This window comes from Pocillopora damicornis, chromosome 8 (genome assembly GCF_964200805.1).
Source record: "Pocillopora damicornis chromosome 8, jaPocDami1.2, whole genome shotgun sequence".
Taxonomy (NCBI): Eukaryota; Metazoa; Cnidaria; class Anthozoa; order Scleractinia; family Pocilloporidae; genus Pocillopora; species Pocillopora damicornis.
In genome coordinates, this window is record NC_142677.1 from 21257019 (window position 1) to 21284225 (window position 27207).

The following is a 27207-nucleotide window of genomic DNA, read 5'->3' on the forward strand; positions in this document are numbered from 1 at the left end:
ACACTTAACCATAGTGCCGTAAGACAACTATATTTGAAAGAAAAGCAAGAAACATACCAGACACGCAGAAAAGTAAGTTTAACACTTTTTAATTACACTTTTCACCTCACAAAGGACATAATACGTTGTTGCTGTAATTGTTAGAACGCATATTTTTTTACACCTTAAGTTATTTCATTAATTTCATATTTTATTCCATTTTCTTAAAGAAATTTTTAGTTCGAAAATGTGTACAACTTTTTCGCTTTGACTTCGTCTGCAAACAAACAAAATTGACGAAACCTGGCGTGTAGCAAACTTGACCAACAAATCATTCAAATCTAAATGATGTAACAAGACGACAATCGTTTTAAAAACAGAAAAAATGAATCTTTAAGTTGCTATGTTTTTTTTTCTTCAAGAAGACAAAGATTATTTTAATTACAAGTTTATTTTTAAGGTATTTATAGGTCGAAGCATGAAGTTCTCTGCATAGTTTCTTATGCTCAAAAGGATAGCACTAACAAGAGATTACATACACGTACACTTGGAATTATATTACTTTAATCTTACAGGGGCACTTAAAAAATAAAAAAAACGGTTTTGGTTTGGTTTGTCACCGTGTCTTTCAATGTCCAAAGAAAAATTCAACCTTGACATTAAGCCAGGATCTATTCACCCTTGCTTTCAGTTAAGTAGCTTCAAATGGTATTTTCACAAGTTCACAATTGGAATTAAAATACCTTAAAATTGCGAAGAACTCCTTGCGAATTACACATTTTCGCAAAGTAAGACCTTTTAAGGGGAGGAAAAACAACTCTGTTTAAGGAAATCACCCTTTTCAACTTTCTACATCAGTAGCTTAGTTCAATTTGCAGGTGTAGAAGGGTTATCACGTCGGAAATAGATGAAAAAACCTAAGTAGACACAATTCTCTATAGAATGAGCATATTCGAGGCTGGTTGCCAGTTCTTTACTCTCGAACGATCAGTGGATACTATAAAAAAAACTCAAAAAATACATAAAGCTCTCCCCAAAAAACGTCTTTTACCAGCTAGTCTGACATCTAACACTAGACAGACACGACGTCAACAAAAGAAGTATTGTGTGTCTTCACGCCTTGTTCTCTATCTGTAAGCCAGTTAAAATACATGTCAAACATTAGATGCCTTAGTTTGTAAATGTCATCGGCTAAAAACGACTCAGTACAGCTGGGGGTGGCGTCACAAGGTAACACGTGTTCGTATTTGAGGCTGAGGCCATTCGCTCAGCGGTTGTTCCATATTGATTTACATTACATTTATGTTGCCTCTAAGTGTAGTTCAATCCTTACTACTACTTCTCCCGTTTCAACCTCGTGCAATAACAATCTTTCCTGCCAGGGTCCTCTGCCTTTTGATGAAAGCTTCGCCAAGCTTAACTCTGTGCGACCCAGAAAGTCTGAAAAAGAAGTAAAAAAAAAAATATTCAGAAATAGTCATTGGTGTAAAACAAACAAACAAACGAAAATAGCGATTACAGAATAGGAATCGTTCGTGGTTTGTTACTTTACCATTTGGAGAGAACAGGTCTCGATCAAAGACAGTGATGCAGAGCACATCTTGCTCAAGGCTTTTCACCGTGAAAGTCATCTGCGAAGAAAAATTAAAGAGAACGCATTATTATTGAGTGACGGAATGGACACCTTAGAAAACCGCTCTGCCAGCTATCTGATAGTGAGTTGGTTTGCGAACTTTACCTGAGAATTCCATTTCGGATTGAGCGTCTGCGGTACCACTTTCGTGCGGTGTTCTTGACTGCCCATGCTCACTTCACAATAGGGATCACTTAGACCTATGCATTAAAAGAACAAGATAAGCCAGTTAAGACATCTACATTTTCCACCCAGAGTTATTTTATTCCAACAATATTGTCCACGGCTAACAAGAAGTCTGTCAAACAGCAACAGAGCTGCTCTCCTCGAATACAGGGGAGAGAAAAACGCTAAAAAGCGCACGAACTCAAATCACAGTATGTTATCATACGAATGACAGCAAACCAAGGTGCTATAAATAACGACAAGTAAACTTTCGACCTCGTCGCCTGACGAAGACGCAGTATAGTAGTCGAAACGTCGCGGTTGATACTACTGATAGCCTGATAATTACATCGCAAGACAAACGATTAAACATTAATTAATCTGCAGAACCACGATGAAAAACAATATTTTCTTTAACATCTTGTATCTGATTGGCTCTAAGACAAATCTGCAGCGACTGGCCAAAGCTTTGCACCAACTGCTAAACCAATTAAATTTTGATGCTCATTACCATTCGGTGTTACCAAGCGATTAAAGTTGGGGGCACCTTTGTGGCAGACATAGATGGGCTTGGCTAAGGTCTGAAGAATCATTAGCAACTTTGCAAGACAAGACTGATAGAGACATTTGAAACAGTTTCATAAAAGTGAGTTACGTACTTCATCTGTAACTACAGTAATTGTAGAAGCTAGATATAAGTTTTTTTTTTCCGCAGGAGGATACTGAAACCCTTTAGGGCAAGTTTGAAAACGACAAAAGATCGCTGTGTCTGTTATTTTTCTAAAAATGAAACTTTCCTGAGAAGTTCAACAGCACTGTTTTGATTTCCCTGCAAAACATACGCTTTTAATACTCACCAATCACAGCAAAACATAATAAATTTTCTTACTCAAGTAGTGATCATTACTGCGAAGATCGCTTTCATATTCACGTCTTTTCGTATTCAGTAAACAATTGCGCGTAAGAGCTGTCTCCTGGAAGCCCAAGCTACCAATAACGTAGACAGAAAAGAAGAAAAGCGATATGGTTGAAGTTTAATGTTTCAATGTTTAGTTAAACAAATTGAACGAGGCAGATGTTTTTTCTTTCTTGGAAAGCATAAACTGTCTACTCCAAGCACAAATTATCCTGTTCGTAGATCTGAAAATCGGTGTATAGACGCCTAAAATATTATATTTCAAAGGCGCCTTAAAAAACGACGTCGTGTCGTTCAATTGTGATTCATGTCAAATACGAAAATTCAAGTGAAGATTCCGGAAAAAAATCAATGACTCTGGGGTAAGCGATCCACTCTTGAATGGGAAGAGCTTCGTTTTATGACAATGTTTCGATGAACCAGTTCAACATGTTTGATTTCTTTAAATCTTCAAAATGTCAGATGATAGAAATAAGTGTGACGCCTCGGAGACTTAAACATGACAAACTATAATAGACCCAATATCAAAATATCAGTTCTTAGTGAAAATTGGCAAGTCTCTTGATGTCACTACGGAGAAATATTACGTACATCAGATCACTATTATATCTGTCATCTGCTATCTGTTGATTATCAAGAGGAAAAATAAGTATTTTCATGATCGCCGACTTTTACTATTTTGGCTAATGTATAAGAAAACAAATTGCCTCCAGTTAGAATATTTCAAAAAAAAAAAAACCATTACTTAGCGATATGTGAAGGCAAACAGACGTTGAATACTACGCCACAAATTTGTCATATTTATGCTAATTCTTTGTTTAACTCAAACCATGCCGGTTGTGGTTCCTGTAAGACACACACATTAACGAGCGCAAAAGCAATTGGACATCTATACTTTTAGTCGCTTGAAAGTTGATCGAGAAGTGGAAGGTAACAAAGCTCAAAATCACGTCTGATTCACACTAGATATAGGTTCTGAGTAATTGTAAACTCCGTTGAGAAAAATGAGCGATACTCTCGTCGACGAAAAAAACAAAAGCAAAAGCTAAACCCCCCTAAAAAGCAAAATTACAATTAAGAATTGGGCAAACTTCAAGTGACTGGATAATGCTCATTGCAGATTTCCCCACGTACTGCATTCATATCGACTTATGATGAGATGGTGTTTACTCTTCAGCTGACATAATGTAAACAAAATATATCTTACATCCATTAGGCGACTGAAACTTTCTGTCAAACACAAATTGAAGATCCTCTTAGGATACGGTAAACTAACTCCATGGTTACGTAAGAGTTTTAATCGTATCATGTTTCAGTGCAGAAATTTGTCCTTCACTCCAAGGTGAAACCGAGCGAAAAGATCATATTGCACTTTCTGACCTTCCGACTCAAACCACATAGTCAATAGCTACTCGATTTACAGATAATACTAGCATTGATCATTATTGGGAACACTATTTAACTAAGCATAAATTTTGATATCACGGAGGTTTTAGTCGACCATTGTTAATGTTTCTCCTTCCATTAAGAAAAAAGAAAGAAAGAAAGAAAAAACATATTTTAAGCGCATATTAGTCCATCAGAATTTTGCTCTGAATTAAGAGTGGTTTTTATTGGAGAACTACTGAGGTTAATGACTGGACGTGGAACTAATACAGAATAGAGAAGAACAACATTTCTTCAAGGGTCTAGAAAAACAAAATATCAGAATAGTATCAATGGAAAAAGCCACAGGGTGCTAAGTAAAAATACATCTATCACACATCACAACCAATTCGCCACACCTTTCTGCATATAAAATGACTCTTTTGCATTCTAGGATAATGTAAACATCATTTACTCAACGGAAAATTATGCCAGGGGCGTGTGAAGAAAACTCTGTGGGCAACATGAAATAAAAATGTTTCCCAGGTTTCATTTTTATTCTCGCAATTTTGCAATTGTTCCAAAGCTGAGTAAACCCAGACAACCGGACTACACAACAGCTGTTAAAGTTCAAATAAAATTTTCCAAATTCAATGGCTCCCTTTCACAAACAAATCTGAAACACTGTACCACAAAAACATATTTAGAAAGTTATTTATTCAACAAATGAACTTTCCGGTTCAATGGGTGATTCCATTTCAATTTCTAGAGCTTTCAAATTACACACTCTTTGACGTTGTCACTTTTTAAATAGGTCTCAGTAAAAAAAAGCATCGCTCATGCGGCAACTGAGACAAAAAATTGCATACCTAGCTATCGGATGCCACAATTCACCAAAGGTTAAATACCATTAGGCAGAAAAAGCATTGAAACGTCAGGTAAGAGGAAAGACATCAAAGGCAAATACGAACAGTTTCCGTCTATTTCTACGACAAGCAGATTTTCACAGAATTTTCCGTCCTTTTTCAGGAGGAACAGTAAAAAACTGCTCGCAACCTTTGAAAGGGCAACTTGGGACAAAGAAATAAAACCGTGGAGAGTCTGATAACGAAAACAACCCGACACACGAGATGTCATAACTGAGGATAAAGCAGATGACTGAAACAGCGCGTCAGCAGAAAAATCGAAAATAACATTGAGAACTTTTGCTGGTGGAGTGTTCATATTCATTGAAACAAAAGAAAGGCGAGCTTGATATAGGCGCCGCATCTCTTTGATTTACAATGCGGATGGACACAGCAGATGTCTTCCTGATTATGGCTTACATCGTGGTAATCCTTGTGGGTATCGCTGGTAACTCACTTGTGATAGAAGTGGTGCGAAGAAAACGATCCATGCATTCTACCATGAACTTCCTGCTCGTCAATCTTGCCATCTCAGACTTGTTAGCTCTCGTCTTCTGCCTTCCTGGGATGATTCTTTCCTATACCAAGCAACCAAACGGGCAAATGGGCAATCTCCTCTGTAAATTCATTACAACACACACCATCGCTGGTGTTGGAATGATCGTCTCGGGATTGACACTGACATTAATCTCTGTGGAACGCTACAAAGCTCTGGTGATTCCAATGGAAACGCGGTTTCGTCTCACGAAAGGAAACGTCCACTATGCCATCATAGGGATATGGATTTTCGCCATCGCTTATGTGTGTCCCCTGTTTATCTTCGAAACATACAGCGAGGAATACCATCGGTGCATTACAAGCTGGCCGACTTCTGCCGCGGAAAGCAATGCATATTGGATCGCCCTTACCGTGATCATCACTTCATCTTTTGTTATCATGTTTATGTGCTACTTCAGTATAATCAGAGGTTTGTACTTCACCAACACGATTTGCTCCTCAAACGCTAACGCTGGAATGGACAATGATGGAGTGTTCAAACGAAAAATCGTCCAAATGTTGCTGATTGTCACTGCTGTGTTTTTGTTTTGTTTCTTTCCCTTTGCCATTGCAACTGCAGCAGACATAGCCCAAAGCAGTGTGTTCTACAAGACTTCGTATTTTCTGGTGTACTGCAGTTCCAGTTTGAATCCTATCACCTATGCGCTGAACAGTACAAATTACCGAACTGCGTTTAAGGAAGTTTTGAATGAGTTCCGACTTTGTGCCTGCCTAGGATAGACTCAGGATTTTAGAACAGTGGTTCAATCAAAAAACAGCGACAGAAACCGTGGGGGTTAGGACTGAACAGTTGTAAGCGACTGCACTATTTTTCATCACCAATTCATTAACTGAATATGCATCGAAGTATTTCACTTCCACAGTTAACGACTGCTTAAAAACCTTGAGTATAACGAAGCATTTCTAGATAAGCTTTGTTTAGCCTGACTTACTGAAAGATTTAGTTTAACGAGCTATAAAGAATCTGTTCCGTTAGTTACCCTTGGTATTTAGGATTTACATGCGGCTAATCTTTCGTTCGCATTAGTACCAAAGAATAACCACAAACACATATAAAACACCTGAATCTTTTAATATCAGAACTCTTGCAAGATTCCGGTGTTATAATTTTAGGGCAATTTTTAAGGCCATCACACCCATCTTGAACGCAAATACTGCCGTGTTTTTTGGTAGTATAGTAAAAGTATTACCAACTTACAGCGTGTTTGACTGAGTATGCGCTTAACACGCCGACTCGCGTAAAAGGATAGCTTTAAATCAGCTATTCCTTTCACGTTATCCACAAATTGTAAACGAAGAGGAACTACCTGATTCGTGCAACAAAGAGCTGAAATTATCTCAAAATTGTATCTGAAAAAGCTTCTGAAAACAACGGATGGTGGAAGGAGACCCTCTCTTGATTAAGCCCTTATAGCAAAACTTAAGGCACCAGAGCTAGCGTTGAAATATTTATCAATAATCTACAGTGGATGTTGATATCGTCCCTTAAATTTCGAAAGTAATGCTAAACGTTTTAGCGATTGCTGAAGCCGTAAACTACTTTTCGTTTGGTTTTATTAACATTTCAGATGTCTTGCGACATTCTGCGTGCTGCTTCTCCCTTTGTTGGCTAAAGTTGGGTGATTTTATTTCGTGTTCCCTTGGGCTATATGGCGACAATATGCAATTAAAAATCCTGATCGACTTCAGTATCACTAAACTCACCATTGGGATCAGACGCTATTAAGTCAACCCCTTCGATCATGGTCACCTTGAGCTTTCCAATTCCGCCCGTCCGAAACGATCGCGCTGATGAAAGGAAACGGAAAAGAAAAGATAAATACATTGAATACTTACAACCACCTCGTTTACAATTAAGAACTTCTGTACAACCCTCCCCACCCCCCCCCCTTCTGCCTTCCTTTCCTCCTCCTCCCTCAAACCAACGGGTCAACATTATACTGCACAAAGAGAAAGTGACATCATTATACTAACCTCTATGCGCTTTCTGTCGCGATTCACGTTCTGTTTCAATATATGTCGTGGAAGCTTTCTCCGTTAAATCCATCCAACGATTTCTGCAAAGGAAATCTCGTCAATAAGAACTTCTTATTATTATTATTACAGTTCATCAGACAGCTGGTCGCCTTTTATTTGTAACCCATGGTAAAGAGAGACATCATTAAATTGTGTCTTGCCATAGAACAAAACATGGTACTGGCGAAAGCTCGAACCCAGCCTCTCAAACCTGATTTCTGAGCACTTAGCCTTAGGCCACCGTGTTTGTTCCACAATTGATAGGAACGTTCGAACATTAGTCCGCTGAACACGACTACAATTAAACATATCATATGGCTTCTTGTGTGGGTGTTACCTTTCGGATTTAGACTCTGCTCGGAAGGAGTACGTCTGATCAATATGCGATATGTGAAAGACAGTCTCTTCAGCTGAAAGTTAAGAGGGAAAAAGATGATATCAAAAAAACAATTTTTTCGTGGGTTTGCTGTCACACCTTATCCTGGAATTCTAGTCAGATTTGTACCCAAGTTTTAGCAAAAACGAGCGGCGGCAGTCTTGGTGAATGCTTGCATAATCTAAAACAACAACACTTGAGGTACGTTTTCAATCTAGTATTTTTAATTCATTTTTTTTGGGCAACATAAGGAGTAAAATGATCGTTACTTACGATTCACTTCTTGAGTTCTCTTGACGATGACTTCATTCAGCATGATAGGCTGAAACAAAGTGGTAAGAACACGTGACCCTCAGAACAATTCCTGATAAACCATGACAGTCAACACAGTTACAGTAAAGAGAACTAAACGACAAAGAAATGGACGAGATGAGTGTATTGATACCTACCTTTCTGTAAATGTCATATATAGCATCTTGTTCATTGGACTCAAATCCAATCTTCTTGGACAAACTTCCTGCAATGGAGCTTCGCGGCCGGGTGAGCATGAGAAAATCGTTGAACAAGAAAGCCTTAAGTTCTTTTCCACTCTTAACCTGAAATAACAAAGGTGAAGTTCCTCTTCAGCGCAATTTCATCGCCACTGAACTGTGATCTGTTTTGTTGGCTTTCAGCATTACAATTCCTGAATGAGCTGCAGGGAACACTATTTTCTGTTGCAGCCTCCGTGACTGTCAAGAGTCACGCATATGTATAACGCCGATCCTTAATCACTGGTATGTTTGTTCATTGCAAACAAACTTTGATTATGACACGAAGCAGTTGTGTTCTTCTTTCTTGGTAGAGAGAGACGGAACTTAAAAAAGCACAGAAAGCAATAATGAAAACAGAGTGGCTTAAGAGTCTACCCAAAAGAGAACTAGGCAGGCGTGACACATGCCATCTCACCAGTTTCTTTCTAACTTTCTCAGATATTTAGGTCAAAAGAGTTATCGACGAATCCAAAGTGGTTCGGTTTCCCGCTTAGTCCCCGGGTTATGAGAGCTATCGCATCAAATCCCAGGGATAAAACTCCTGATGCCTACCTCTCGTGGTAGGTACCCCTTAAATCGACCAGTTACTAAATAAGGCGAAAAGCAAGGAGAGCAGATCGTCTAATAAGTAATGCAAAATCAAGGTGGACAGGATAAAAAAAAAAGGACAGATTAAAAACAAAAACAAAAACAAAAACAAAGAAAAAATAAGTGTACCTTCCATAATGTTCCGGAGTGCAACAGTTTTCTTGGTCCAAGACAGTTGGTGGTGGAATTAAAAAACAAACGCTGCAAAGAAACAAACAAAATAAAGAAACTTCAAGCATGCCGCTCTGTAAGGGAAATCAATTACTTAACTAAACGTTGACGACAACCATTCATGTACCTCTCCAATACTTTCGAGATTGACGTGTGCTTGAAGCCACTCAAGGCGATCTGTGTTTTCTTGGGAGCGAACACCTTCATTAACCTGTAGAAAACGCGCAACAACTCAACAACAGAGGAAAACTTGTAGCTATAAGTGGTATGAAGTAAACGGTGTGCATCAAGAGGAAGAAAGGGGAGAGCATGGAGGAATGGAGGATGCGGAATTCGAGAAGGAAGGAGGAAAGTTTAAAGGAGGAGAAGAAGGAGAAGAGGAACAGTTTCTCTCGCATATCAAGCACCAGGATTTCTCACCTGTTGACAGAGCTCTTCGGCTTTTTCAAGCGCGGTTTCTAAGTTGCCTCTGTCAGAATGATTCTCCGGAGTAAATTTTAAAATCTACAGAGGGAGAAAAGAAAGATTGTACGTAAATACCCAAACACAGATGTAACATAAAAAGACGCATTACCAACTTGTAGCTGCTATCTTTCAGTCGATCGATGATAAAGCAACAACACATAGTGGGCGGGTCAGTCCATGAAAGTGCTGCAGAAAAAGGAACGTCTAACTAGTCTCAACCAGTAAAAAAAAATTTACTTACCTCTCGGATAAGAAGGGGATATTTGCAAATTCTCTGCAAAGGCTTCAGTAAATAGCTACTCAAAGGAAGACCTTTAGCTCTGGGATCCGCAATACATCTCTAGATACAAACCAAGAAACACAAATTCAGTAAAAGCCTTAAATTTTCCCTGACAAAAATTAAATTTCCCAACACAAATAGATGATGCAGAGGCGGTCTTCAACCTCTCTTTACAGCCTTCCTTTTTCCAATTGACATATTTTAAATAACTCCAGCGGTATTGACAAAATGATGGAGGTGAACGCAAATGTTCGCTTTAAGATCACAGTAACGTGAAATTCTTGTTCCAGTTTTCAACGGCTTTAACCCTTCCCCTCTCAGGAGTGACCAATCTGAAAGCAATCTCTCCTAAGAATATCCATGCATCGCCAATCAGAAAAATAATGAGAAGAAAGACCCATATCAACTATCAATCGTAATTGATCTAACACAAAATTCTCACCTTCTCTAACTGCTTGAATTCGGGAATAGTTTCTATCTTGGTTTGTAATAGCTGACAAGCTTTGAGCTGACAGCTACAGAACCTGACGTATGGAGTAAAGCGGGGCAACTAAAAGCAGAACATAAAAATACAATGCTAGGAATGAAAATAATCAACTTTAATAGAGGATGTTCCACTTCTTTTTTCACACCCTCTCACGTCGTCATATCGCTTTAAAATTCGAAGTCGACTACAAAAGAAACTTATCACATCCTTAAAATTACCATTAACGGTGTTTCTTTTAAAATGAGATGATTCGGAAGCTAGACGATTCAGAATTCTCGTTCCGTTGCTCTTTCAAATGAAATACGACATGACAGTAAGTTTGGGTTTTAAGAGATCTCACCATTTCGCACAAAATGTCCCCAATCGACGTAATTGCCACGTTGGTGCTCATCTTCTTTCGAATGAGAAACGCCCTGTGGATCAAAACAGCGGACAACTTAGTGAACAAGCCATGCCTTGCTTTATCATGATACAAAACGTCAAAAAATACGATTACACAGTTCAAGGTGTTTATTTTGGCCTGTTTGGGTATCATCGTAGCATGAGTTCTCAAACACTAAACTGGGTGATTTTAATTACTCACTTTAGGGTTTGAAAGGACCGTTATGAAAAACATTGCGTAACTACTTACTTGAGCAGCCTCATGTTACACCAGATGAGCTCTTTCCAGTTAATAAACACAGTGCTAAGTTCTTGCTCCGTCACTAGACCGGAATCAGCGAGAGGATTGTAGAACACCTGTATAAAATAAGTACCAATAGTTTTAACTTTCTTTATTGAACATTAGCTTTAAATAAAAATGGCCTTTCTTTAAAGCAGCCCTGATTTGGAGCCCTGAATTATATGAACTTAACACAGCCAATGGTGAAATAACACACCAGCTGCTAGGGATGCTGGAGAACTAACAAGAAAGTGCTGACGACAAATCCAACAAGTTTCAAAGTAGAGAGACTGGACTCGATTGGATCCTACAGATTATAAGACCACTGCGCTAAAATACTCGGCCTTCTGCTTTGTCCCCAATATTTATCTACCTTTTTCTTTTTCCTTAATCATTTAACCCTAATCACTGCTAGGCCGGCTGTTCAACAAAAAAAATCATCAGAAGACCTCACAATCAAGGGGTGAGAGAAAGTGCAATACCTTCCTTTTTTGTGAATTAATTTGATAAACTCCTCAGCTAATCAACTCTGAGTCCATCATGCACTTACTTCCAAAGTCGCACTCAGATCATCCATATAGCTCTGCTCCGAATTCATCAATTCATATATAACATTCTGTAGAGGAGAGATAATTATGAATGACGGAAACAACAAGAAAGCAAATATTGTGTTATATGTTCAGTGTGTCACTGCCAGAAAATCAAGAAGTACTTCTTGAAAATAATCTGGAAGGGAGGAGAGGCGATATAACGCTCAGTATCATACGTATTTAAGAAATAACCCAGCCACATGTCTAAACGAAAGGCGAAATAAACTGAGGCTACAGAGAAAGGCATACCAACAAAGGTCGCATGTTAATGTTACAAGCGATACATTATTGTTTGCTCCTGGAACAAAAAAACCTCACAACTAAAGATAAGCAGATGATGATAAACAAAGGAAAGTTTTTCAGTGAAGTGAATTGGGCTGAGGGGAAGGTAATCTGAAACAGCATTGTTTTGGTTGTAATGTCATGCTCAGACCGAGAAACAAAGTAATATAAAGTTAGGATTTGGCAATCGCACCTGTCTCTGTCGCTCTGTTGAAGACATAGTCGCCAACACTTTTTCATCGAATGATCCAGTCCCTGTCGAGAAAATTGCCGTAGATAAGAAAGCATTCTGAGTGAAACTTTTGCACAGACGGTTCAATCAGGTCCTTGTCTGCCGCAAAACAGTGGTAAAATGCCAAATTTTCTTTCCATTTTTACGGCGCACACAGTTACGAGAGATAGGACTTCTGTCCAAATCGTAGAAGGATAAACGTAAGGCAAACTTTATATTCTTAAATTCACTTTTTATCATTCCAAGCGTTCTCGTGACAGGGTGCATACGCGTCAACATTTCCTTTAGATGCTATCAATTGTTCTCAACATCTAATAGGCTGGCAAAAAAAGAACAGTTTAAGAAGACAGAAACATACGAACAAATGTAAAGCTCAAATAAACAATTTCGACCACGGCGTTGTAACGCGTAATATTCGGATTATTTCATTAAATTTTGTAGTCTGGCCCGCCTACATTAATATTATTTATCTGCCGACCGAACTAGCCGTAACTCTTATATTAAAACTAAGAAGAACAAATAATAAATTAAAAAAATTGTTTTTGTTGTTATTGGTTTCCACAGCTGGTATTCACACGGATCTTTTTCCCAGGTAGTATAGGTACGGCCGTATTCAGGTAGTAGGCAGATAAGTTAGTTTGACAGCTAGGGTCAATTCTTCAGGTCACAGATCTCGCAGATAATTGAATCAACTTCCTTGGTGATTCATAAATCTTAAAGCAGCTAAGTCACATGCAATAATCTATACGTGGATTACTGCGAAAAGGTAAACTTGCTTCAGCTTGAGGGAAAGTAACAAAAATAATGGCTCAGTAAGAAAGGGAGAAAAAACAAACTGCTCACATAGAGCTGAGAAGGAAGAAGGATTGACGAGGAAAGCGGGAAGATTCCCCGTAAAAGAAATGGCAAACTGAAACAATTTTAGCGCTTAAGATTGTTGATGATGTTGATCGTGAAAGAAAGTGAAACACTGAATGTTAAAGTAATAAGCCAAAAAACACATAGATCTAGAAAGATCAGAGAAAAGAGCGGATTAACAAAGATTACAGCGACACACTTGAAAATTTTAGGATAATTGTTTGAAAGAGGCACAAATCCCCGAAATAATCTCCTGAAAATGCAAACAAAAAATAATTTGACGCGTATTGTTTCTTCGAGGTTTCGTTCATATGGAAAGTGAAACTTGGCAACAAGCGCTCGAATTGAATTTCCGTTTGAACGCCAAGCATCGCAAAAACCTTGAATCTGGGTTCAGTTAACAAAAACCACGATAAGCAGAGAATCAAATAATATTTGTTTCAAATTGAGGGATAAAAACGAAAAGATTGTTAACCTAATGCCCAATAGAGGTCAAACAGAACGAAACTGTACAAAATATCAATTTAAAAAGTTATACAGCGTTTGAAATATCGTTTCTTTACCAATTGCCATCGATGAACGCATCGATTTAGTAACTCGCTGTCGGAAAAAAAACACAACCTTTCTGAGACCTACGGGTTTAATGAACGTTGTTTGAAATAAATGTTACGTACCATGCAAAATATTTCGATTGTTTTGATTGAGTTCTTCTTTCATGACGACAACCTTTCTCTTGGGACGAAACTGGTTTTTCAGGTTTTGCAAGCTTTTACGACAAGCTTTCGCCACACGGGTCTGAAGTGGTGATTCCCCACGCGTACTGAATCCCATAACGCAAAGTAACAGTAATAACAAACGAATGAAAGCGTATTCGATCTAAGCGGCTTTAAAGCTCTAAAAACGACGATAAAACACTGACACTGCTGCTAGCTTCGACAGAAATGCGGATTATTTTCGAGAGATAACTTTTAATTGGTTAAAAATAGCACTGAGTCATAACTTCCACGTGGTAATATCCAGCATCAGCCGGTTAAATAATCTGACATTTAGGGAAAGCGAAATTTACATTTTACTTTGATTTCATCAATATCAAATAAGAGTCATATAGCCTGCTTAAAAAATAATAGAGAAGGGGTTAAATTTCAAAGTTCAACAGACATGAGAATTATTCGTGTTTTAGAGCCTTTTTCAAATAATGTGGTATCCTGCTTTCCGATAAAATGTCTCTGTTTAAAAACACATTTGAAGGCAAGAACCAGGTACTGTTGCATCATCCACCTTATCGCGACACTTTATATTGTAAACATACCATAGACTTGGCTTACTTCCCTGTGGCAAAATATCATTAAAAAAATAACCAAACAAATTACGTTGTGAAACCATTACTAAAACGTCTTTCAGCAAAAGCTTTGCGAGAGCAGAAATACAACGGGAAACGCAGGAAAGGTTAGTTGACCGATTCAGAAATTCTTCGTTTACACAAAAATGTGAAAGAATCTGACTAGACAGCGTTGCAGGCATTTAACTCGCGAGCCTTAAAACACGCGCTTTTCTTTTACGTTGTTCGATAGCCGCACTAGTTGGCAGTTGTACTTAGACGGAAGGGTTATTCGTAACACCTTCTACACAAGCTGTATTCAAGTACGTGTGTCACCTCTGACATTATGACATCCAAATGTCTAAGCTGGATATTCCAGTCACCAGGGGAAAAAGTCTCCCGCGTAGAAAGCAAACCACCTCAGACTTCCTTTTCAAAACTGCTAGGTGACGATGTCGATGATACTCGACACACCTTCCCACGAAAACGAAAGTCTAAAAAGTGCGATCGTTGATACTAACTTTGAGCCACTTGCATTCCTTCAAAATGAGTAATTTAAGCCTCACGACTTTCTTTCAAACATTGCAAACCTTTTCCAACTCATTTTGCTACAGTTCGCCCTGTTCCTCGATAAGGCGAATTTAATTTTATCCTAGAAGTATTTATCATTATTTTTATTTAGCTCTGGGTGTGAGTTTGTGTAAGGAAGCAAGGCCTAGCGGTTAAGTCCTCAAATCGTTTTTATCAGTGAACAGTCAGAGCTTTTCTGCTAGCTTCGGGGAAAATTATCAAAAAGGATAAAATTATCAAAAAGGAACTTGAGAGTTCAGTCTAGCTTGGGTGGAAGGATGAGCTAATATCGGTGGTGTCTACTTTGTTTGCCTATCATCGGTACTAACAGGGGAAGGGAGAGCTTTAAGTTGCGTGTCTTGGCAGCTTCTTCCTCAGCTCAGTTTGGCTTTCGTTCCGTTCAAGGTACTTCAAAGGGCGAGGGGAGAGATAGTGTTTTTACTTCTAACTAATTCACTGCACTAGAATGTGTGCACTGTATACCCTTTAGGGGGGGTTGAGACTTTGATGCAAGAAACTGAAGTTCCCTTCAAAGAAATCAAAAGCTTGACCATACTTTCCCAGAATGAATAAAGGAAAATAATAATGACCTACCTTGAAAATACAAACCCGTACATATTGCCAATAATGTCAATGATACAGTCGGTGTAACTATGAGAGACTGGGTCCTCAGCAAAGATGAGGAAGTTACAAAATACCACTAAGTATGAAGTAGCAATGCGGGAGTATGGATGCCGGAAGAAATATGTGAAGTTCTTCTTCACTTCTGGTTTCTTTTCCTCTGATTGGTCGACAGTCTCTTCGTTCTCATTGGACGATTCGTCGTGGTCGAAAAGGCTCATGTCTAAAACTTCCTCTTGTCGGCTTCTTTGTACGGCGGGAGAAGGTGGTAGACTGTTAAAGCTTCGGGAGTTATTTATTGTAAATGGATTGGGCTGTGCAGAGAAAAAAAAAAAAAAAACTGCGTTATAATTACCCTTCGTGTATCCAGAGTGTACTTGCAAATGTGATAAGAGGGTAACTGAGTATTATCAACTGCGTTGATAAGGTAAATTGGCCGCCGTAAAGAGTTTTTAAAGCTGACGTTTCAAGCGTTAGCCCTTCATCAGAGCCTTAAACTTTCGCTCTGATCTTGTTATACTCTCCCATCTACGCAGCACCATATTTTTTTTAGAAACTAACCCCCTTCATTCATTTGTAAATGTGATAACTGGCCAGTCTATCTAAACTAACCTCATTTTCAGCCACGAAGTCTACTGAGAGACGAGAGCCGCTAAATATGCGTTACGAAATGAAATGAAATGAGAATAACCTGTACCCCCTACCCCACTCCCATGAAGACCCGAGCCTTTGCCAGAATCGATTTCAACGTCGGATCTTTTAAAAAATCTCTTGAGAGTCCGATCACTTAGAAATTCCACCCCTCGATAAGGATTGCAGAGCTCGTGACTCGTTCTCGTCATTACTTGGTTTTCCGACATTCTGCTTCGAATATGCATATGTGCGTACAATGGAAAGTTATACCACGAGGGGGACATGCACTCACCAAATCACCTCTGTATTTCCCAGTCTCCTCTCTGTCCATCGATATCCTTCCTTCCTTTCTGCTCCTCTTTCTCAACCGTCTTATTTGCCTCTGCCGTCTGACATCCTGCCGATACCTACTCACTAACACCTCATCGGGGTTCTCTTCTAAGCCGAAGAGATAAAGCAAATAACCAAAGACACAAAATGCAAAAATCGAAGGCACGAATGCGATCCCCTTCAATGTCAAAGAGTATCCTTTATATTTGGCATTCATTCGCAGATCTTCGAGTCCATAAGTTATGTTAGTTTTGGGGTTGAGGTGATTCCAACGATATTCATAGGACAGCAGAGATCTGTTCCCCCACCTGAGAAACTGTCTGTCAGACACAGTGTAAATGTACCCTTCTGGATCTGTGTATTGGCCATATGCGAAAGGTTCGTAAAAGATCTGGTTTTTCCACATGTTGAGGTCCAAGATCATGACGATGAAGATGATACCATAGTTAAACCATTTTCCTGTAATATAAATATCAATCGGTTTTCCTCCGCAGCACGAAGGAAGTCGAACATCGAAGGCGTCTGAGTTCACTCCTGGGAGCTTTATATCAAGCGAGCCAGCGAAATGGGGAAACTCCCAGTCCTTCAAAATATGAAAAAAATATCAATGAATTCGGAAATAGAAATAATAACATCCTTAAAAGGAGGGTCTCAATGGGATGATTGTTTTTACAGCTTATGGCCATTTTACGGCTAACGGTTGATTTCTTTCCGTTACGTTTGAAAGAAAAAATTTTACGGTTCACTTTTTTTAACAACTAACGGTTAAAATTGTCAATTTTAAAACCCAAAGGCCACATTTTTTTGCCGTTTTAGGGTTAACGGCTAACTCCTTTGAGACTCTCTAAAAATATCATAATTTCTAACGTACTTCTTACCTGCATGACAATCATCAAATCCATAACAAGAATAAACGAAGCCAAAAACGCCCTCGCTAACTCGTTGGACGCTACAAAGTCTCTGTTTAATCTGTCCCAGTTTACATAGTCTGTGGAGATCGCCGTGCTTACCACTATTGTCATGGCAACAAAAACGAACCAAAAGGCATACACCCGGTTCAATCCTGTCTTCCAAAAGCGGCGGAGATCTGGTGCCCAGTGTGCGTATTGTGCTCCCTACATTGAAAATCATATGGACAGTATTTTGTCGAAATGTGAATGTTTTAAAAAAACAAAACAAACAAAAGAAAAAAAGCAAAGAACATTAAAATAATGGAGCCATCTCGTCCTCGGTGACTCGTATACCATAATTACGCCCTGTGGAATCAAAATTGGCTTGCAGCGCAGACTTATTCCATCGTAAAATGTATGGCCGCCATTTTGAATCTAAAAGCGGAGGATTTCTGGGGAGAAATGAGAGATGCTCTCAAGTGGCTGATCGAAAACGTTTACTACTGGTTGCGTTTATGGTATGGTCTCAAATACCTATCAATTTTCGTCGATTTCCCAGTTAGCCGTTTTGTTTACTTACCTGTAACATCATGTCTGTAACCATCCAAGCTGTTATAAAATCTCCAAGCCATGTACCAATGGCGGCCACCTTCATGAACGTTTGGTTTCCCATCCCCATCCGATTACTCGCATGCATCTTATCCATGTATTTACCTTCCAAGAAAAATCATGTCAGCTGTGGTATATGCATAGTTTATAAAGGTCTTGGTTCTTTGCATATCATTTCTCCTCTCTTGGCTGGTTCCTTTTTCACTCGCAGTTATGCAAAGCATAGGAACGAGTGATGTGGGTGGGCCTGTCCCGATTGCGCTCGTAAAATGCTGGAAAGTTGCTCAAAAATTGCCAAAAATTCAAAAAGATGCTAAGTGGTTGTTGCTGTTAATGTTTTTATTTCATATATCCTCTTTCACAGCGGGTGAGAGCATACTGAAATTGGCGTGATTTTTTGCTGCAAGTAGACTCAAAAACACGTCATGTGTGAAAATTTCAAGTGTAACGTATTAAGATTTAAGATATATGAAAATTCATATATTTGCACTGCGGTGGAGAGATGAAATTAGGAGATCCTCTCAGCTAAAAACACTACTGAAACGAGTAGTTGTAAATAGGACCTGAAAAAAATTCAGGCCCGTACGGGATTTGAACCCATGACCTCTGCGATACCGGTGCAGCGCTCTACCAATTGAGCTAACAAGCCAACTGGGAGCTGGTCAATGAATTGGGTCCAAATAAACATCCAAGTGAATGAAGATTTTAGATATATGAAAATTCATATATTTGCACTGCGGTGGAGAGATGAAATTAGGAGATCCTCGCATCCTCGCACGTATTTCTAGCACAGATATCAAAGTCTCAACCCGGGAAGTTCTAGGACTTACCTTCCAACATTAAGAAACCATTGTAGGCGAAGCTAAAGATGAACAACGACAGAAGCGAAGTGAGAAACATCACCATCCACGAACCTTGTCCATCTTCAGTAAACATCTTCAACTTAAGTTTTTTGCAGAATAACCATCCATGAACGATCCATTTACCGACGCACATGCCAAGAACAACAGCGAACATCCAACAGCTGAACTTAATCAATGAAAAATAACCGCGAGGCCACCTGGAGATTTGTAGAAAGGCCTTCATTTAAAAAACACAAGAACCACTCTATGTTCGGGATAACAGGTTGCAATAAAACCTTGGATAGGTGACCTAACGGACTCCCATAAATTGGCATTTCTTTATTAAATCTGATAAATTTCGTTTCATAAAAATCTTGACTAAATACTTCGACAACCGGCCGACTCAGCTATCTAAGCCTTTTTGATTTTTCCACAAGTTTTCTTTTATCAGAATTTTTTTCCGAGTTTTTTAACTAATTTAACAAAGAAATCACTAAGAGAGGTTTTTGAACTTGAAACTCATTAAAACTCCACCGTAATCCTTTACCTTATGAATATGAAGGTGTATATTTCTCCGATGACGTCAATAACGCACTCACGGTAACTGTGGGAGACTGGGTCCTCAGCGAAGATGAGGAAGTTACAGAAAACAACCAGGTAAGCAGTGATGAGTCTGGAATAAGGATGGCGGAACAGATATCTACTGCGGCGGGGCTCAGGTCGAGCTACTTCTTCCTCGTAACGTTTCCTATCAGCAGCGGGCTTGAGCAAATTAGCAAAATGTTAGTAATTTGCCGTAACATTATATGATTTGTAAATGTTTAGTGTAAGAGGAGATATTAAAAGCGAACTTTTTTGTTATTTGGATATATGGGAATGTTATCGGTAGAAAAATTATTGTTTCTTGGAGCATCTTATTTCGAATTCGTAAGTGCACTAAAGATCAATTCGTTTGAAAAATTAAGATTTCCCTAACCGTTGGTTTTCATATAGAAATTTATCAAAGAAGCTAATAGAGTTTTAAAAAAGCGTAAACGGACAAACGAAAAACTAAATGAAGGGATCGTTAAAGCAGGTTTTAAACTTTAAAACCTGCTTTAACGATCCCTTCGCTATTTATTTGAAATAAATAGCGACCATTAGCGATTCTTATCAACACTTCATTTGAACAAGAGGATCTCTCTAGACCGAGTGTGTTATAGCGGTAAGACTAAAACTAATAGTTGCAATTTACAGCAATTTAAGAATATTCAGATCATATAACTTGACCGTAGGAATTTTTTTCTCCCGATAACACGGATCTCAAATTACCTACCCAATACCTCTTCCCCAGTTCATGAAGTTTCTGTAATTCGCGAAGTTCCTTTGAAGATATTGTAGCATGGCCAGTCGGATGTACTTTTAAACTCATGCTCAATTTAGACGGTAATCTTTACTCAAACTGCAATTATAAAACGTTGTAATGAGTGCAGTGATCTGCATGTAAAACTAATACAAAGACAGATTTCGAGGCCGTGAAAGTAATCGTTTCTATGACAACGATGCACTGGAGACAAGATTTTGGAAATGCATAAAAAATAGATTTTGATAACAAAACGTTTCGTATATCAATACTACAACAAAGGAAATTTTAAAGCAAATACATGTATCAATTAACTTGCGTGAAAAACCGCTTTTATCAGAAACATCTTTAAGGTACCAATGATAGACTATATAATAATAAAGCTCTGTTAATTATTTATCAGGCGGTTTTTTGATAAAATCTCTTCATTGAAAAATACATTACATTCGCTACAAGGTTGGAGTTATTTTGATACTTTCGCAAACAATTAATTTCATCAGCGAAATACTTTATGGAAGAGGAGAGCTGTGGTAGAAATTTTCAAATCGTGATTATTTTCTTTTTGACATCATATTTCTCTTGGTAGACAAATGAAAAGCTCCAAAGAAGATAGAGGAAAAAATTTATCATAAACCCCTCACATGAGAGCTTTGTTTTTTTAACTACATCAGTTTGCCGGAAATCAAGACAAATTAAGAAACCGGTAATTATTCATCGGCTTAGGGGGTCGGGGTGGGGGAAGGGGGGACGGGAGGACGGGGGATTTTGACCGTGTCACGATAAAATTTACCTTATCTCCCACAAGGGCTCTGTAATATTCCTATGATCCCCTCAATGGCAGTCAATTTATTATAATACCCTCTTTATATATACTCTATGACTGATATGACTGGAATGACTGATACCCCCTCCGTTTCCCCTGGAAACCACACTCACCCATCGCCTGTCGGAGACTTTGATTCGTGCGTGACACATGTCAGATGATGAGTGCGAACACTATGGACATTGAATGGTTTACATAATTAACGCAACCTTGAATGACCTTTTTAAATCATTACTCGGCAACAACCAATCAAAATGTAGAAAATATCGTATAAGAGAGTGATTTCTTACAAATTTTGCAGAGTAGCTTTTTACACACCTGATGTAAATAAGCGAATACGAGAGCGAAATAAAACAGTTTAATTGAGTCTCGTTCGTCAGAGTTCTATCCCTAGTAAACAGGACAAAGTTTACAAAACGTGGCACCTCCGACGGGACAATTCCGAAGGATAACAGTAAGGACAACTGTTGTGAGTATAATTTTTAGTCCTGATTTTCCGCCCGTGCGAAGATTGCGGAGATGGAAGCGACTGAAGCGAATCTAGATATCAAAGTAACACAGCTTAAAATGAGCATTGGTAAAACGAACACCATCGTAGAAACAGGGAAGTCAGAAGCGATCGAAAGACATTTGTCCACCCTGCGGTCCCTCAGCAAAGAACTAAATCGAATGCGGATAGAAGTAGAAGCGACAAAACTAGGTGCGAAAGAAGAAATTGCCGACATCGAGGCGTGGAACAGCGGAATCGACGCACAACTGGAAAAAGCGGATTGCGAAGTGGATAAAATGTGCACGTGGATCGACGACCGCAAAAGAGAAGCAGAAGCAATTGTCAAGCAAGAAGAACTTAAGTTTCACAAAGCGAAGATAGAGATGCAGGCAGAAATCCAAGTTGAGCCTCACCCCCAACAAGCGACGACGACGCCAAGCGACATACAAGCCAAGCTGCCTAAACTGATGATAACGAAGTTTGACGGTACCTATATGGACTGGCCACGATTTTGGGGACAGTTCACAGAAGCAATCGATAAAACGGGCGCTCAACCGATCACGAAATTTACCTACCTTCGAGAACTACTGGATGTCAAAGTGAAAAGAGCAATAGAGGCGTTGCCCTTCACGGCTGAGGGATACAATCGGGCGAAGAGTATCCTAAGCGAGAGGTTCGGAAAGGAGTCAGAAATCGTCAAAGCTTACATCAAAGAGATTCTGGATCTCCCCTCAATATCAAGCCCAAACCCGAGAAAAATTGGTGAATTTAGCGAAAAGTTAACGTACTGTGTGCAAGCCCTGCAGACACTAAACAAACTGGAACAAGTCAATGGGGCGGTGTCTATGACACTAGACAAATTGCCAGCGATCCGCGGAGATCTCGTCCGGACCGACCCCGACTGGGAAAGCTGGGACTTTGCAAAACTTTCAGAAGCAGTTCGATTGTGGACCAGGAGAAATCCAATGGATATAAACCAGCGTGAGCAAGAACAGCAATCAACAAAACGGAACTTACGCCAGCAAGCAAGAATTTACCACACACGTCGGGACGCCGATGGTAAACCCCGCTGTTGGCCTTGCGGTTACTGCGGCGAAGATCACAAAGCCATCGAATGTACAAGAGTGACACATGTCGCTGATCGCAGACAAATTTTACTAAACAAGCGTTTATGTTTCAATTGTCTGTCTGGGAACCACCGCGCGTTCTATTGTCCGAGCAAATCAACCTGTCAACGCTGCCATAAGCGTCACCACACGTCGATTTGTGACACACCAAACCCGACAAGCCAAGTTAACCAGCCACCAGCACATGGGGTCGCTTTGACAACAAACCAAACTGGAGAGGGTCTGTTCCCAGTAGTCATCATAGAGGTCAACGGAATTAAATGCAGAGCGCTTATCGATTCTGGAGCCGGCAGTTCGTACGTGTCGGCAAAGCTGATCGAACTACTTCGCTTAAAGCCAACCGATGTTCAGACAAAAACGATCGATATGCTGATGTCCTCTAAAATTGCCAAACTCGAAGTCTACGATCTCGAATTAAGATCTGTCAACCATCAATTTTCGCTGTCCGTCAAAGCTACCAAAGTGAACAAGACAGAGTTGTTGTCTATTGAAAACCCTAATTATCGCACGCTAATTGAGAAGCACCCACACTTGAAAGGCGTAAATGTTTACGATGATGACACAAAAGCGTCTCTTCCGGTTCACGTGGTGCTTGGCAGTGGGGAGTACGCCAGAATTAAAACGGAAACAAAGCCAAGAATTGGATAAGAGAATGACCCTATCGCAGAACTCACCAAATTCGGATGGTTTCTGATGTCCCCGGGAAAGGAGTTTGACAAAAACACCATGCTTCTCACCCAGACAAGTCAAAGCAACTACGAAGATCTGTGCAGATTGGACGTCTTGGGATTGCGTGATATAGCAGATCATGACCAGTCGATGGTATTTGATGAGTTTAAGGAACGCCTAACACGCTCGCCAGAAGGCTGGTACGAGACCACCCTCCCATGGAAAGCTAACCACGCAGAACTGCACTCAAACAAGGAAGGTAGCTTAAAACGACTCAAGAACCTCAGTAGAAAACTTCAACGCGAGGAACTGACGGCTCAATACGACGCGATAATTCAAGAACAGCTGGCAGAAGGCGTTATCGAAAAGGCACCCCCTGTTTCACAGCCACAGAAAGAGTTCTACATCCCTCACAAGAGCGTGATTCGCAAGTCCGCTGAAACTACAAAGATGCGGATCGTCTATGACGCCTCTGCCCGAGCGACACCCGATTCACCATCACTGAATGACTGTCTGTACCCAGGGCCTACGCTGCAAAACAAACTATGGGACGTTCTAATTCAGCAGAGAGCCTACCCAGTTGTCCTAGCGGGAGACATTAAGAAAGCCTTCTTACAAATCCGGATTCACGAGAGTGAACGAGATGCCCTCCGTTTTCACTGGCAGACAGATTCGGACTCAGAAGTGCAGACATTCCGGTTCACGAGAGTACTCTTTGGACTCGCCCCCTCACCCTTTCTACTAGGTGGGGTTCTTGAATGCCATCTCGATACCTGGGCGGAGAAATACCCGGAGGAGGTAGAGCGGCTACGCCGAAGTTTCTACGTAGACGACCTGTTGACAGGCGGTCAAGACGTACAGCAAGCAAAAGCACGAAAGGAGGTGACGCAAAAAATTATGAAGGATGCCACATTTGAGTTACACAAATGGCACTCGAATCATGCACAGCTGGAAGGTGACACCCAACCTGCACAAGGAGAGGAAGTTGCCCAGCCTACTTTACGTAAAAACAGCGCCCAAGCCACATCAAGCGAAGATCAGTCTTATGCAAAACAACAGTTACTAGTCAAGCCAAGTGAGTCAAAGCTATTGGGCGTAAAATGGGACAAATTCGAAGATACTATCGCCGTGCAGTTCCCAAGCGCGAGTAGTGCACCGACAAAACGTGAAGTACTGGCCAAACTAGCGAAAGTGTACGACCCCCTTGGCTTAGCGTCCCCCATTACACTGCAAGGGAAGCAAATCTACCGAGAAGCGTGCGACTGCAAAGTATCATGGGACGCACCTATCCCAGAGAATCTGAAAATACGCTGGCAAAGGTGGGAGCAGTCACTTCCGGCGGAAGTAACCACTCGAAGACCCTTAGCGCCTTATCAACAACCAGTCATCTCCGCTGAGCTACATGTATTTGGGGATGCGTCAACTTATGGGGTTGGAGCAGTGGTGTATTCAGTCGTACGCCAAGAAGAGGGAATCACTCAAACCCTGGTTGCAGCAAAAGCAAGATTAGCCAAGAGAGAACTAACCGTCCCCAGGTTGGAGTTAGTCAGCGCTCACATGGCTACCAATTTAGTCATCAACGTAAGAAACGCTCTAAAAGAACTACCCGAACCCATGATCTACGGTTGGCTGGACAGCACCGTCGCCCTCCACTGGATTGTAGGAAATGGTCAGTACTGACAGTTCGTCTCTAACCGCGTGCAAAAAATAAGGCAATACCCACAGATCCAGTGGAGACACGTGCCCACTACCGATAACCCAGCAGACCTGGCGAGTCGAGGAGGCCAGGTAACCAACGCAGAGCTTTGGTGGAATGGCCCAGCGTGGCTACGTTATCCTGAAATGTGGCCAGAGAACCCGGTTACCGTGAAATCCGAAACCTCAGAAGAAGAGGCAAAAGTCATCCGAGAAGTGCTAAGCCTAGCAAATGAGAAACCTGAACAAGAACGGAACGTGTTCGACGAACTCCTAGAAGCCATGATTTACGCCGAGCTCTTCGCATCCAAGCTTGGGTGCGACGGTTCACCACTCACAGGGTGCGCAAGGGACCTCTTACTAGCGAAGACATTCAAGAGACCAAGAACTGGTGGATAGAAAGAGTCCAGTCTCAAGATTTACAGAAACCGCACTTTGAACAGATCAGGCAGAAACTCAACCTCGTTTCCAATGCAGATAGAATTCTCGAATGTCATGGGAGAATTCAAGGAAAATACCCAGTGTACCTGCCAGCAGACGCCGTGTTTACGAGGAAGCTTGTACAGAGGATTCATGTCGAAACCTTACATGGAGGTGTGGCCCTTACCATGGCAGCGATTCGTGAACAGTACTGGATCCCAACCCTGAGACAGCTAGTGAAGTCTGTGCGATCTGCTTGTTGGGGCTGTAAACGTTTCATAGCTTCACCCTTAACAGTACCACCCCCTGGACTACTGCCTACAGACCGTACAGATGGTGGAACAGCCTTCGAAGTTATTGGCACGGATTTTGCTGGTCCTATCAAGTATAAACAACGCAAGAAGGGCGAGGAGAAAGCTTACTTGGTTATCTTCACGTGTAGCCTGTCCAGAGCCGTGCACCTAGAATTATTGTCTAGTCTAGAGACAAGCAATTTTATTACCTGTCTTAAACGCCTCATCGCTCGCCGCGGCAGACCGCGTGTTATCTACTCAGACAATGGAGGCACCTTTATCAAGGCTGCGAAATGGCTTCGCCAATTGCGAGGAGATGAGCGCCTCCAAAGTCTCCTTGAAGATTACGACATAACCTGGAAATTTAACTTAAGCCGGGCTCCTTGGTGGGGAGGTCAATTCGAGCGGTTGATTGGAGTCGTAAAGTCCGCCATGTACAAAGTCATTGGGGGAGGTGTACTTACCTGGACTGAGCTGAGCGAGGTACTGCTCGACGTGGAAACACAAATCAATCGACGTCCATTAAGTTATGTAGAAGATGATGTCGAGCTACCAACACTTACACCGTCAACATTCCTGTTTCAGCGAACGAGTCAGCTGCCAGAAGAGAAAACAGGGAGGATCAAAGACCTGGACCTACGCAAACGCGCCAAATACCTCAGGAACTGCAAGAACAATCTCTGGAGGCGGTGGCAGAGAGAATATTTAACAGCTTTAAGGGAGCGGCACAACCTGACACACAAAGCCGCCAAATTTCAGCCAAATGTTGGAGATGTCGTAACTATAAAGACCGAAAACAAGAATCGTGGGAGTTGGCCACTGGCGATAGTAAACAAAACCTATCCCGGGAAGGACGGAATCATCCGCGCAGTTCAACTCAAGACAGCAAACGGCATGTTAGAGAGGCCTGTTCAACACCTGTACCCTCTTGAGCTAAACTGCGACCAGGCTTGCGAGACACATGCAGACACTCCCACAGCAGATTTGAACCCAAACGCACTAGTTTTCAGGCCGAGACGGGATGCTGCAGTTGCTGCCAGAGCCCGAATCCAGGACCTTGCTGAAGATGAACAATGAATCACAATTTCCTTTTCACTGAACTTCAAAATTGTGAACTTAATTGAAACGTTTGATTTATAGAGAACTTTTTCGTTTAGTTGAATTCGTTAAATCTCCTAGGTGAATGCACCCTTGCACGCAATGTTGCATGGGGGAGTGTGTCGGAGACTTTGATTCGTGCGTGACACATGTCAGATGATGAGTGCGAACACTATGGACATTGAATGGTTTACATAATTAACGCAACCTTGAATGACCTTTTTAAATCATTACTCGGCAACAACCAATCAAAATGTAGAAAATATCGTATAAGAGAGTGATTTCTTACAAATTTTGCAGAGTAGCTTTTTACACACCTGATGTAAATAAGCGAATACGAGAGCGAAATAAAACAGTTTAATTGAGTCTCGTTCGTC

The 27207-nt window shown here is 40.6% G+C and overlaps 6 protein-coding genes across 7 annotated transcripts; 4 read left to right on the forward strand and 2 right to left on the reverse strand.

Annotated features, from left to right (window-relative positions):
* Nucleotides 1–73: 73 nt before the first annotated feature.
* On the reverse strand, nt 74–14034 carry LOC149041793 (intersectin-1-like). The gene is made up of 18 exons (XM_089213961.1): nt 13735–14034; nt 12164–12225; nt 11649–11714; nt 11069–11175; nt 10778–10850; nt 10393–10500; nt 9912–10010; nt 9626–9709; nt 9333–9416; nt 9164–9235; nt 8363–8509; nt 8187–8235; nt 7875–7947; nt 7496–7578; nt 7226–7309; nt 1718–1812; nt 1532–1610; nt 74–1419 (listed from the first exon to the last, which is right to left on the reverse strand). The coding sequence occupies exons 1-18, from the start codon at nt 13889–13891 to the stop codon at nt 1280–1282; spliced, it is 1662 nt and encodes a 553-aa protein (XP_089070087.1). The 5' UTR covers nt 13892–14034; the 3' UTR covers nt 74–1279.
* Nucleotides 1797–6865, forward strand: LOC113668590 (neuropeptide Y receptor type 2). 2 transcript variants are annotated; one of them, XM_027184522.2, is made up of 2 exons: nt 1797–2423; nt 5088–6865. In XM_027184522.2, exon 2 carries the CDS (start codon nt 5342–5344, stop codon nt 6239–6241), a length of 900 nt encoding a protein of 299 aa, XP_027040323.2. In that variant the 5' UTR covers nt 1797–2423; nt 5088–5341; the 3' UTR covers nt 6242–6865. The 2 variants fall into 2 exon arrangements, with proteins under 2 accessions (XP_027040323.2, XP_089070088.1); XM_089213962.1 differs by lacking the exon at nt 1797–2423 and adding an exon at nt 2876–3055.
* A 1208-nt stretch (nt 14035–15242) lies between the features above and the next one.
* On the reverse strand, nt 15243–20365 carry LOC113668632 (transmembrane protein 117-like). The gene is made up of 7 exons (XM_027184572.2): nt 20189–20365; nt 19421–19635; nt 18862–19091; nt 18003–18136; nt 17411–17647; nt 16495–17115; nt 15243–15883 (listed from the first exon to the last, which is right to left on the reverse strand). Exons 1-7 carry the CDS (start codon nt 20282–20284, stop codon nt 15539–15541), a joined length of 1878 nt encoding a protein of 625 aa, XP_027040373.2. The 5' UTR covers nt 20285–20365; the 3' UTR covers nt 15243–15538.
* Nucleotides 20366–21557: 1192 nt separating this feature from the next.
* On the forward strand, nt 21558–23303 carry LOC149041794 (uncharacterized). Its single transcript, XM_089180928.1, has one exon. It carries the CDS (start codon nt 21558–21560, stop codon nt 23301–23303), a length of 1746 nt encoding a protein of 581 aa, XP_089037054.1.
* Nucleotides 23304–23348: 45 nt separating this feature from the next.
* LOC149041795 (uncharacterized) lies at nt 23349–27196 on the forward strand. The gene has a single exon (XM_089213785.1). The coding sequence runs from the start codon at nt 23349–23351 to the stop codon at nt 25002–25004; it is 1656 nt and encodes a 551-aa protein (XP_089069911.1). The 3' UTR covers nt 25005–27196.
* On the forward strand, nt 25628–27196 carry LOC149041796 (uncharacterized). Its single transcript, XM_089213786.1, has one exon. It carries the CDS (start codon nt 25628–25630, stop codon nt 26807–26809), a length of 1182 nt encoding a protein of 393 aa, XP_089069912.1. The 3' UTR covers nt 26810–27196.
* Nucleotides 27197–27207: the final 11 nt, after the last annotated feature.

Excerpts from the sequence above, each read along its gene's own strand:
- LOC149041796 (XM_089213786.1), top strand. The coding sequence starts at position 25,628 with ATGGCAGCGATTCGTGAACAGTACTGGATCCCAACCCTGAGACAGCTA.
- LOC113668590 (XM_027184522.2), top strand. The coding sequence starts at position 5,342 with ATGCGGATGGACACAGCAGATGTCTTCCTGATTATGGCTTACATCGTG.
- LOC149041794 (XM_089180928.1), top strand. The coding sequence starts at position 21,558 with ATGGAAGCGACTGAAGCGAATCTAGATATCAAAGTAACACAGCTTAAA.
- LOC149041795 (XM_089213785.1), top strand. The coding sequence starts at position 23,349 with ATGTCCCCGGGAAAGGAGTTTGACAAAAACACCATGCTTCTCACCCAG.
- LOC149041793 (XM_089213961.1), bottom strand. The coding sequence starts at position 13,891 with ATGGGATTCAGTACGCGTGGGGAATCACCACTTCAGACCCGTGTGGCG. Across the intron at positions 9,710-9,911 it reads ATCCCCTTCTTATCCGAGAG|ATTTTAAAATTTACTCCGGA; the intron begins GTAAGTAAATTT and ends CTCCCTCTGTAG. Across the intron at positions 1,813-7,225 it reads AATAGCGTCTGATCCCAATG|GTCTAAGTGATCCCTATTGT; the intron begins GTGAGTTTAGTG and ends TTTAATGCATAG.
- LOC113668632 (XM_027184572.2), bottom strand. The coding sequence starts at position 20,284 with ATGAGTTTAAAAGTACATCCGACTGGCCATGCTACAATATCTTCAAAG. Across the intron at positions 19,092-19,420 it reads TACACCTTCATATTCATAAG|GTGGCCTCGCGGTTATTTTT; the intron begins GTAAAGGATTAC and ends ACAAATCTCCAG. Across the intron at positions 17,648-18,002 it reads TTACAGACATGATGTTACAG|GGAGCACAATACGCACACTG; the intron begins GTAAGTAAACAA and ends TTTTCAATGTAG.